Raw genomic sequence first — 12,823 nt, forward strand, 5'->3', positions numbered from 1 at the left:
TTCGCCCCAAACACAACGTCGGCGAGGAGATGAATAGACATCTCCAAACAAATAACAATCATCATCAATCGGCGCCGACAACTTTAACGACGTTGCACCTAGGTGGTGCGATCACCACTACGAGTCACCATGCACAAGGAAACGTACACCATTCCTTATATCGATCTCCAAATTGAGGTCCTTACTCATTATCGACGGCGAGTTGTTAGCTGACTTGAAGTGGTGCCAAGTCTTGTTGCCAGCGAGGTATGTGGTTTGATGGTGAAGTGGTATCTGATATTGTCGTCGGCGAAGGAGAAGTGGGGAACAACGAATGGTTAAAAAGGGAAGAGGGAGAGAAAAAAAGGGGTGATATAGGTAGAACTCAGGCAAAAATGACGGAAATGAGTGGTAGTGGTGTTCGCCTGCGTCTGTGCTAACGGCTGGTCGGCTGACTGGTAGTGGTTGCCGGCGTCTGGTGGTGGGAGTGATAATTGGTGCTGATAGTTGATTGGGATGATCGATGAGTGAGATTTGGTTTTGTGTGTGTAGCAAATAAGATGAAGAAGCAGAGAAGAAGGTTTTGTGGAAAATGTTTTTGTTGTGTTTTTCTCATTATGTTAAACATCGTATATATACAACAAACATATCCTACCAAATAGGAATTAGTTTTAACCAAATCCTCTAAACTAGGAAAATCCTATGTGAATACAATTACTATAATATGTGAACAAATATCCTAGCTAATTACAGAATATTAGGAAGAGATTCCTAATATTATGCTAACACCCCCCCTCAAGTTGGAGCATGGGGATTAGCAATGCCCAACAAACGGTGGAACTGAGGACGCCCGAGCGCCTTTGTGAGAATGTCCGCAAGTTGAGTATTAATGGTAACATAGGATGGCTTAATAGTGCCTCGTACAATCTCATCACGAACGAAATGACAGTCAATTTCTATATGCTTCGTACGTTCATGAAAAACGGGATTATTAGAAATATGTATAGCCGTCGTATTGTCACAATGAAACATAACAGCCGTGGGATGTTCAAAGCCCAAGCTCTGAAGCAAACCTTTTAACCAAAGAATTTCACAAGTAGCGGAAGCCATTGTAATACTACGGATTTTATAAGCTAAGTACTCGACCGAGTAGAGCCTACTCGGCCGAGTAGTGCCAAGAGTGTAGTTTGTTTGGGTTCTGCCGAGGAATACTCGGCAGAGTATGGTGAATACTCGACCGAGTATACATTTTACTCGACCGAGTATCCGGTCTGACGGGTTATATTTTTTCCGCGATTGATTTAGAAAGGATTAGAGTTATTTATAAACGCAAAACAGTTTCCTATTACATTTCATAAAACCTAATCACTCAAACGACGCTCTAATCCTCTTTAAATCTCCCCTTGTGTGTGTGTGTGTGTGATCATAGCAAGTGCATTCATCCTTTGTTTCTTTCGCCGGTAAGTCTTTATCCCTATGTTGTTGATGATTAATTATAGGGTTTGTCTTTATTCGTGAATTGGGGGAAATGGGGTTTTGCAGTTAGTGATTGGAACTATATGATTGTTGTTGTAGGTGACGATGTGGTAATTGTTATGCATTTGTATGGTTGATTGCAGCGTAAGCGGATTGCGAAAAGGTAGGGTTTCCCTACTCAGTTCTTGTGTAATTGAATTGAGATATTTGTTGTATTGTGTATGATTGTTGTCTGCTGATCATCGGAGTGTTGGTGTTGTGGTGACGGTGGTGATGTGGTTGTGTTGTGACGGAAGTGGTGTTGTGACAGCTGTGATGCTGTGGTATGTGTGATTGTGGTGGAGTCACTTGCGGGAGTGGCTTCACACCCTAGTTCGCCCTCCGTGGAACCCGTCATGGGAGGGGATGTGCACATTAAGGGACAGGGATTGTTAGTCGCTCGTTGATGAGCTGGACTAGGTGGGGATGGGCTGCGGTCACCCACTGGCGGCGAGGATTACCTGTTGCGATGGGTAATCTGGCAGGGCTACACACTTCGGTGTGTAGTCGGTTAATGTGTGAAATTGGGAGACCGGGGATGGAGGATGATCAGTCGGTTACATTATTTGTTTGTCTTATTTGAATTATGCGGTAACTGACCCCGTGTTGTTGTTTTGTAAAACCTGCGGTGATCCATTCGGGGATGGTGAGCAGATATGACAGGTAATGCAGATGTTTAGTTATGGGACAGACATGGGGAGACATCACTTCGAGTCTAGTTTTCGCCGTTACGAGTTTAGCCGTCAATGATTTCAGTTGTATTGAAGTTCTTACACTTTTAGTTTGAGTTGATTTGAGATAATGTATTCGCTAACTCTTTATACTTTAATAAATGTTGTTTGGAAATTGTAACTTTGATATACTAACCTCGGGAAACCGAGATGGTAACAGCCTTTCATGTTAGGGTAGTCCTTGGTAAGGTACCTTGGTATGAGGGGGTGTTACAAAGTGGTATCAGAGCCGACGATTCCGGCACCTAAAACAAATGAATCCAATGAACTTAGGGAGTCTAAATAAAATGAACCCGGGGAGAGTTGTTTGGAGCTACCGCAAGGACTTGGGAGACGTCCCGAAGTCGCATTAAGGCCCTTACGATCTCAAGCCGGTCACATGGGGGGGGAAAACTGTTGTATGCTTGAGTTCTGTGAGTGTGATATCTATAGTTTGAACCTTGTGCATGGTTGGATGAAATGATGAAAGAAGTGGAATGTGATAGTTGTTGAAAGATGCATCGAGGATTTTTCATGTTAAACTTTGAGAAGGAATATGTTGGCATGTTAAGTGTTGGAACATGGTAAAATATGAAAGGTGAATTGTGAATTTGTATCTGATTGATATTGATTATGAAGAATGTGATCATGTTATCTGTTTAATACAATGTTGAGCATGAAGTATGGTAGTGTTACATGTGCATATGAACATGATGATTTTAATGCTTGATTGTTGGTAGAAGCATGTGATTAAGGTCATGCGTCTATATATGTAAATGTCGTGTTTAATTTTAATGTGAGTATGATAATTATTCAACTATGTACTGGTTTTTAGAGGTATTGAATTATTATTTTTGCCTTATGTATGTTCAAGTTGTTTTGGCTTAGGAAACTTGATTTGTATAAAGAACGATTAGGGAAGGGTTGTCTTAAAACTGCCATAAGTCGAGTTCTGGAATTGATATTGCTGTGATTCCAAGTTGAGGTGATAACGTGTCCTCTTAATATTCTAACGATAGGTCACACGCCCAAAATGACCAAGTAACGAGTGAGATATGACTGTTTTACGAAAACTGGTCGGTGCTGAGAACTGCGCCGATACTCGACCGAGTAGTCCCTACTCGGCCGAGTATCTTTTATACTCGACCGAGTATTCCATATTCGGCCGAGTAATCTCTCCGTGATAATCTTGTTTAGCGTCCTGGAGTCGTGAACTCGGCCGAGTAGTCTCATACTCTACCGAGTAAGGTCTACTCGGCCGAGTATTCCCAATACTCGACCGAGTAATCCTTATGCGACAATTGAGTTTGCTTCTGGAGTCGAAAACTCGACCGAGTAATATAGTTACTCGACCGATTACCTTGTACTCGACCTATTATGTTATGTACTCGACCGAGTACCTCATTGGGCGGCCACTTTGAGTCGGTGGCTATGTTCTTACTTTTGTTTTGAGTCGGTGGCTATGTTCTTACTTTTGTTTTGAGCCGGTGGCTATGTTTTTACATTGTTTTGAGTCGTAGGGTATATACACATGTATGTTTTGAGTCTTAACGCATTCTTTTATATGTGAGACGGTCTTGATACGTAAGTTACCGGAAGTTATGACATGGAGAATGACGGCTTATGAGGGACATGTGTTGGGTAAGGAAGACATGTGTTAATGTGGTTGTGAAGGATAGTGGAAAAAGAAAAGGGAAGAATGATGAGCTAATCGAGGTAAAGAGCATGTTTTGTGAGATATGATGAGTGATATAGTCGTGTGTTGAGTAGTATAAAAGTAAGTGTATATGGGCAAGGGTGATGTAAGTGTAAAGAAGCATAAGAATGAAAGACTGAGATAAGGGATATGAATAGTGGCATATTTGGATGTGTAAGGATTTATGGAGGAAGACAGCTAGGATAGAGTTGCTTAAGGGTATATGTAATGGAAGGTTTTTGTAAGAAGATAGGAAAGAGAGGTATATAGTGAACTTAAAGGAAGTTATGTCGCGATGTGGATTTGTAGAAAGTGGCTAAGTTTGGGAAGTTGGAATATCAAGGGGTGAGCCTAGTGTGTAATTCTTTGGACAAACGGTATGAAGTGAATTTTGGTTTCTAGAGATGCGAAAGGGAGATACGACTAATTGAAGAGTAACTGTTAGTGCGTGGACTTGATGGTGACAAGGGTGAGTGTGAAGCAAGATGAGAGATGATAAAAGATAAGAAGAATTATAAGATATTGATATGAATTAATGGAATTAGAGTTGTAGAGCTATGAAAAATAAACAAATGACTAAAGGGTTAGGTAGAAAGAGAAAGGAGATGACTTATTAATTGGCATTATTGAGTAAAAGGAGGGAAAGAGGGATGGAAGTAAGTTGAGAGAACGTTGACCGGAGTTAAGGAGCATGAAGGTAGGAAATTATGAAATGTACGATATCCCCACTAGAGGGTGTGAGTTAATGGTTATATAGGAGAGCAGGACGACGTGTTAGCCGTGAGTTTCGAGGTATTAAGGGAATAAGAAGCTTGTGGAGTGTTGCAAGATCTGAGATTTTGGTGGGGAGTTAGGTAGCGATATGATAAAGGATAGAATTGAGAATAATGTTGAGGTATGTTTTGTTTATGGATTGGATGTTCGTATTTGGGATGATAACCAAAGAGAGGAAACAGATTGTTATATTAAGAAGTGATAGTAAGAGAGTAGTCACATGAAGGATGTTGGTGTCATAGTAGTGTCACTAGTGGTGAGGTGATGTTACTTTAGGGAAGTTAGTTGTTCTAATGAGGTTGATTTTGTGGAGGTGGTTAGTATGTTTGGTTGTGAGGAAGTATAAGATGTGGATATACGAGGTGTTATTTGGAAGTTAGTGCTTGATGTTATGGCTACATTTCTTGGGAGGGTGATACTTGTGTGTAAGAGAAGATATGTTAGGAAGGGTACCGAGTTAAGTCAGGATAAGAGATATTCATTGTCAAGTGGTAACTTACGTGATCGGGATTGACTAGTTGGATGTGATTATGGGTCTAAGAAATATATAAATGTTTGTGTGAGGTTGTGACCTCACGAGAAGCGGTATGGTGTGATAGTTATAATGTTGTTATCCGAATGTTACGTAAGATATGTTGGATACGGTAACTTAATGGAATGATGATCAAAAGTCATAGTTTGGGTGGTCTGACAAGACTGGTTATACTTGCATGTGTATTCATGATATATGTTTATTCCATGAAAAAGTATGGATGGTATGCATGAGATTCTTGTCTATTTATTCCGTATGATATATGGTGTTGTGATCGGTAAAGTCATTTGTCTTAAGTAAGTTTTTCTTGTCCGAGATGTTATATTGAATCAGTGTTTATGGGATTGTGTATGTTGTGATGTCTATCGGTGTGGTTGTGGTGCCTCGGGTGGTGATCCAAGACACGGTGCTTAGTATTGTGATGCGGGTATTTTCGCCATCGGTCGGCTGTTGGTGGCGGTGTTGCGATCCGTCACCGGTTGTGGTGGAGTAGGTGAGGTGATTATGATACGAGTTTTCGAAAGTGCATACCAGTTAAACATAGATTGTTGTTTTATTTTTTTTGTTCCTTGTGAGTTTTGGTTGAACATGTATTTGTTGTTTTGTTTGTTGATGTTTCTTACCGAGTTTCGGTTTGGGAATGAGAGTAGAGTAGGATATGAAAGAGAGTTGTATATGTTTTCGTTGTTGTCATGGTATAGTGATATTCTGTTGATGGGACACAGTTGTGAGAAGTTGTTATAGTAATTTTGATCTTATTTTAAGATGGCATCGGTAGTCATAGTCATGGCAAGTGATTCGTGGAATATGTGTTGTAATGATTTGAAAGCGGCAGGTGGTTCATAATCTTTTGTTGAGATAGTAAGTGCAGGATATTGGGAATTGGTGTCATGTTAAGTTATGTATGAGTTTTGCGGTAATGAAAGAAAAGAACTTGAGGATCTAGTGTGAGTGTACGTAACAAGTGTGGAGTGTGAGTTATGCTTTTGGTGATATGAGTTTTATATAGTTTATATAGAGAGGTGTGTCATGTTGCGGTAATGTGGAAGAGTTGAAGTTTTGGGTTAAGTTAAAGATTTTGAGGTATAGGTTAGGGGGTGTGATGAGTGAATTGAAGGATGAGAGTTGTTTAAGTAAGAGAGCCTAAGATATATGCATGGCGGACATTCGGATTATAAGTGGTTATCTTTGACATGCGGTGGTGATGGGGATAATGAGAAGATATAGCTAGGATTTAGTATTAGTGAGTTACGAGGACGTAACATTTATCTTAAGAGGAGTAGGATGCGATAAAAGAGATTTTGATGGTTGTGCATATGGTACTATAATTGGAAGTAGAGTGTTGGTGTAGCATAAAGGACGGATATTTGTTTTGATTTTTGTTAAAGGTCATGACCGTGCTTGTAGTAGTTCGATGTTTAGGAATGAGAGAATATTTCAATAGTGTTGACAGTTGAATGATGATGATTATGAGTCCGATAGTTTTGACAGTTGGAAGATGATATTTATGTGTTTGAGTAAACTTCGAGGACGAAGTTCGTTTTAAGGATGGTAGAATGTAACATTCCGTTTTGATGGTTGATCTTCTTTTGTGGATTGAGTGCTATTGAGTGTTATGGAAGTGAGACAAGGTTGGCAACATTATATTGTGGTTATTTGGTAATGTTATGGAGTTAGTATTGGGAGCCTATGCTATAGTTGAGACGATATCATGAGCCACGTTGTGGAAGGAAGAGTGGTTTGTGGAGTTAGTGTTAAGTGTCCATGTTTTATAGGTTGGGTTGGAACTTCGGGGACGAAGTTCTTTTTAAGGGGGGAAAAGCTGTAATACTATGGATTTTATAAGCTAAGTACTCGACAAGTAGAGCCTACTCGGTAGAGTAGTGCCAAGAGTGTAGTTTGTTTGGGTTGAGGAATACTCGGCCGAGTATGGTGAATACTCGACCGAGTAGAGGATACTCGGCCGAGTATACATTTTACTCGACCGAGTATCCGGTCCGACGGGTTATATTTTCCGCGATTGATTTAGAAAAGATTAGAGTTATTTATAAACGCAAAACAGTTTCCTATTACATTTCATAAAACCTAATCACTCAAACGACGCTCTAATCCTCTCTAAATCTCCCCTTGTGTGTGTGTGTGTGTGTGATCATAGCAAGTGCATTCATCCTTTGTTTCTTTCGCCGGTAAGTCTTTATCCCTATGTTGTTGATGATTAATTATAGGGTTTGTCTTTATTCATGAATTGGGGGAAATGGGGTTTTGCAGTTAGGGATTGGAACTATATGATTGTTGTTGTAGGTGACGATGTGGTAATTGTTATGCATTTGTATGGTTGATTGCAGCGTAAGCGGATTGCGAAAAGGTAGGGTTTCCCTACTCAGTTCTTGTGTAATTGAATTGAGATATTTGTTGTATTGTGTATGATTGTTGTCTGCTGATCATCGGAGTGTTGGTGTTGTGGTGACGGTGGTGATGTGGTTGTGTTGTGACGGAAGTGGTGTTGTGACAGTTGTGATACTGTGGTATGTGTGATTGTGATGGAGTCACTTGCGGGAGTGGCTTCACACCCTAGTTCGCCCTCCGTGGAACCCGTCACGGGAGGGGATGTGCACTAAGGGACAAGGATTGTTAGTCGCTCGTTGATGAGCTGGACTAGGTGGGGATGGGCTTCGGTCACCCAGCGGCGCGAGGATTACTGTTGCGATGGGTAATCAGCGGGGCTACACTTCGGTGTGTAGTCGGTTAATGTGTGAAATTGGGAGACCGGGGATGGAGGATGATCAGCCGGTTACATTATTTGTTTGTCTTATTTGAATTATGCGTGCGACCCCGTGTTGTTGTTTTGTAAAACTGCGGTGATCCATTCGGGGATGGTGAGCAGATATGACAGGTAATGCAGATGTTTAGTTATGGGACAGACATGGGGAGACATCACTTCGAGTCTAGTTTCCGTCGTTACGAGTTTAGCCGTCAATGATTTCAGTTGTATTGAAGTTCTTACACTTTTAGTTTGAGTTGATTTGAGATAATGTATTCGCTAACTCTTTATACTTTAATAAATGTTGTTTGGAAATTGTAACTTTGATATACTAACCTCGGGAAACCGAGATGGTAACAGCCTTTCATGTTAGGGTAGTCCTTGGTAAGGTACCTTGGTATGAGGGGGTGTTACAGCCATGGCGCGATATTCAGACTCAGCCGACGAGCGAGAAACAATGGCTTGTTTCTTTGTTTTCCAAGAAATTGGGGAACCTACGAGGAAAACAAAATATGCGCATAAGGAGCGTCGAGTGATAGGGCAGCTATCGTAATCAGCGTCGCAATAGGCCTCAAGTACCATGGACGTGTCAGCGCGTAATAGAATACCCTGTCCCGGATTCCCTTTAAGGTAACGGACAACACGAACAACCGCATCCCAATAGGCTTTAGACGGAGCTTGCATAAATTGGGATAGGATATGAACCAAGTAGGTAATCTCAGAACGGGTAAGAGTGAGATAAATTAACTTACCGACCAAACGACGATATTTCGTGGGTTCGGAAAATAACGGCTCTACATGCAGAGCAAGATCATGCTTCTCTTCCATTGGAACAGGAGCTGGTTTTGATCCTAGAAGCCCCGTTTCTGTCAACAAGTCAAGAGTATATTTGAGTTGACAGAGAAAAATGCCGCTGGAATTCCGTGCCACCTCAAGGCCCAAAAAATATTTCAACTTACCCAAGTCTTTCATACGAAAACATTGACTTAAGTAATTTTTAAACTCTTGAATAGCAACACTATTGTTACCAGCAATCACCAAGTCGTCCACATATACTAGAATATTGATAACGATATCATCCTTACGAAAAATAAATAGAGAATGATCACAAGGACTATGAGAAAAGCCGCAGTCACATAATGCAGTGGCTAATTTAGCATACCAGCAACGTGGTGACTGACGAAGCCCATATAAAGATTTATGAAGACGACATACCTTTCCTCGCAACCCATGTCCGAATCCAAGTGGAAGTCGCATGTATACCTCCTCCTCTAAGTCCCCATGGAGGAAAGCATTTTGAACATCCATTTGGTGCAATTCCCAATTATTTATCGCAGCGATAGTAAGAAAAGTTCGAACGGTCACCATCTTGACTGTAGGGGCAAAAGTCTCGGCAAAATCAATCCCTTCTTGTTGATGATTACCAAAAACAACTAATCTTTGTATCGCTCAACCGGCCCATCCGATTTTCGCTTGATTTTATAAACCCACATACATCCAATAGCGGTTTTATTTGATGGTAAATCCACTATGGACCAAGTATTATTTGCTTCTAATGCAGCAATTTCTTCCTCCATGGCTTGTTTCCATTTTGGGTCACAAATGGCCTCTTTAAAAGAATTGGGTTCTGTGTCATTAGTAATAGCTGCAAGAAAATGTTGATGGGTAGTCGAAAAATTCTTACAGTTAACATAATGAGAAATAGGATACGGAGTACTTGTGACGGTCGTTGGTGTGGGTGATGAGCTTGACGGAACCATAGTTGTGTTAATGTGTTCATTTATCTTCTCCAACGAATAAAATCTTTATGTCGGGAATTATCAAATTTCGGTCGTTTCCCTCGACCCATTTCCTCACCGTGAGTTGTATCAGAAGGAGCATCTTTTTTATTGTCAATATTATCAGTGGACATATCATTAGTGGACATATCAACCTGATTATCACCATTCGACGCATCAGACATAGACATCCCAATTTCAGTTCGAGCTATGTCATGTGCAGACTCAGTAGACGGACTACCTGTTTCCCTAGCCTCGACATTCTGAGTCGACGACGAGGATGGAACAATAATGTAATTAGGCTCAAAAACACCCTCGTGTATGGCAGGATTTTCTGAGCTATTTTCGGGCGTGGCAAAAGGAATTTGGTCCTCAATAAAATGAACATCACGCGATTGAAAATAATCACCCGTCTCAAGATCATATAAGTGCCAACCTTTCTTCCCAAAAGGATAGCCAATGATAATACAACGACGACTTCGGGAATCAAACTTGTCGCGAGAATAAATATTCTTAACGTAACACAAACACCCGAATACCCGAATTAAGCTCATATCAGAAAGTTTGCCAAATAACAATTCAAAAGGAGTCTTGTTATTTAAAATCCGAGTAGGGGTATGATTTATTAAATGTGCCGCTGTTAAAACACACTCCCCCCAAAACTCAATAGGTAACGAACTTTGAAAACGTAGGGCACGAGCGACATTCAAAATATGTCTATGCTTCCTTTCAACTTGAGCATTTTGTTGGGGTGTCTTAACCATGGAAGTCTGAAAAATAATACCATTTTCTCGATAATAAGGAATAAGTCCCCGAAATTCCGTCCCATTTCACTCCGAACAATTTTCACATGACTATTAAATTTTCGAGCAACTAAGGCAAAAAAATCACGCATAAATTTGGGAACTTCATCCTTTGTTTTTATTAAATAAACCCAAACACATCTAAAAAAATCATCAACAATAGACAAGAAATAACGGGAATCACAAGCACGATTAGGATGATACGGACCCCAAACATCGCAATGAATTAATTCAAATAAACAGTCGGCTTTATTATCACTCAACGGAAAAGGAGTACGAGTCTGTTTAGCGCGAAAACAAATGTCACAATTCGAAAAATCACACGAAAAACTAGAAATAGAAGGAATGTGCTTCATAACCCGAGATGAAGGATGTCCCATTCTTAGATGCCATAGTGCTGCACTTTCTTCCCCGGTCACAGCATTAACACGAGTAGGTTTCATCATCGTCAAGTAGAACAGCCCATCCAAGAGATCACCCACTCCAATCGTCGTCAAGGCATGGTCCTCGATCATACATTGAGCATTAGTAAATTTTACACACAAATTTTGTGTGGATAACATCTGCGAAACCGAAAAAAGATTACACGTGAAAGACGGAACGAATAAAACATTAAAAATAGACAATTTATCATTGAGCTTGATAGTCCCTGCCTTCGTGGCTGTCACACGTGCACCAGTTGGTAAACCAATATTCACAGGAGCAATATTAACACAAGAATCAAATAATTCTTCATTATAACAAACATAGGTGGATGTACCCGTATCAATTATCCATGTGAAAGGCAGCTTACCACTCAATCGAACCACATTAGCAACAACTGGAGTCTCACCAAAAATAGCATTAGTTTTGGCAGCGAAAGTCGATGTCGAAGAGTCCCCCGTTTTTGCGACATGACGAGGGTGACCAACAGGAAAACCGTGTTCCTCCCAGCAACGACTCACTGTATGCCCGTCTTTATTACAATGAGCATATTTAAACCGAGGACGAGTATTGCCCTCTGTTTTGGCCTGCTGCCCTTTTCCTGTCACTGCACACGCCATCTGAGTCACAGCCTCTTCACGCGCCTGAGCAACAGTACGAACTTCCTCTTCTTGAGCAATGCGTGAATATACAATATGTATATCAGGCAACGGAGAAGTACCGAGTATGCTAGAGCGGACAGTAGCATACACCGGATCAAGACCCATTAAGAAACCTCGCACTTGTTCAGCATCTCTGCGCTTACGAATCACGCCTTGCAAATCGCATTGCAAGCAGCAATCACAGGTGGGTAGAGCATCATAATCATTGATGTCATCCCACAACATTTTAATTCTACCAAAATAATCCATTAAAGACTCACCAGATTTTTGCTTACAATCGGCAAGATCACATTGAAGCTGGTAGACTTTAATGCCGTTTGCAATCGAGAAACGCCTCCGAATATCCTCCCATAGATCAAATGATGTTTCACGATATGAAATCGACGAACGTAGGCGTGATTCAATAGTATTAAAGATCCACGCAATAATAGTGTAATTTACAGCCTCCCAATCGTCCATGTCTTTTGGATTAGACGGAGTGTGCCGTCGATGAAGCCGAGCTTTCGCTTGGCCCCTAACGCAACCCGGAAACCCTTAGCCCATTCAGCATAGGTTTTGGGTCCCGTAAGAACAACATGAGTAATTCGTGCCCCCGTACCATCCTGATTCGAAAGGGAATAAATCGGATTGACAGAAACATTACTATTCCCTTCACCACTGGTTAGCTTGTCGTCAACCATTGTAAAGGATCAACAAAAAGGAAAAATAAAAAATTAATATCGCAAGATAAAACCTTACTCACGATACCATGTAGCAAATAAGATGAAGAAGCATAGAAGAAGGTTTTGTGGAAAATGTTTTTGTTGTGTTTTTCTCATTATGTTAAACATCGTATATATACAACAAGCATATCCTACCAAATAGGAATTAGTTTTAACCAAATCCTCTAAACTAGGAAAATCCTATGTGAATACAATTACTATAATATGTGAACAAATATCCTAGCTAATTACAGAATATTAGGAAGAGATTGCTAATATTATGCTAACAGTGTGTTGTTTGTTGTTAATAAATGGGATGGGTAGTTCGTTCTCACTGTTCTCACCGAGTTATTGTTCTCACCGGATCCTATATATATATATATATATATATATATATATATATATATATATATATATATATATATAGGCCGAATCCGGTGAGACCGCTAATTATGGCGAGGCGGCCGCCTCACCATATTCCTTCATGGA

The 12,823-nt window shown here is 40.5% G+C and overlaps 1 protein-coding gene across 1 annotated transcript in view; it reads right to left on the minus strand.

The window, feature by feature from the left end:
• The window catches only part of LOC141630896 (uncharacterized), a 35,690-nt gene extending 23,598 nt beyond the window's left edge, over positions 1 to 12,092 (minus strand). Inside the window, exons 1-6 of the mRNA XM_074443639.1 lie at positions 10,908 to 12,092; positions 9,825 to 10,257; positions 9,463 to 9,612; positions 9,183 to 9,373; positions 8,927 to 9,047; positions 8,547 to 8,833 (exon numbers count right to left, since the gene is read on the minus strand). Coding sequence (XP_074299740.1) covers positions 8,547 to 8,833; positions 8,927 to 9,047; positions 9,183 to 9,373; positions 9,463 to 9,612; positions 9,825 to 10,257; positions 10,908 to 12,092 — 2,367 coding nt within the window. The remainder of the gene's footprint in view (positions 1 to 8,546; positions 8,834 to 8,926; positions 9,048 to 9,182; positions 9,374 to 9,462; positions 9,613 to 9,824; positions 10,258 to 10,907) is intronic.
• Between the last annotated feature and the right edge of the window lie 731 nt (positions 12,093 to 12,823).

This window comes from Silene latifolia, chromosome Y (assembly GCF_048544455.1).
Source record: "Silene latifolia isolate original U9 population chromosome Y, ASM4854445v1, whole genome shotgun sequence".
NCBI lineage: Eukaryota > Viridiplantae > Streptophyta > Magnoliopsida > Caryophyllales > Caryophyllaceae > Silene > Silene latifolia.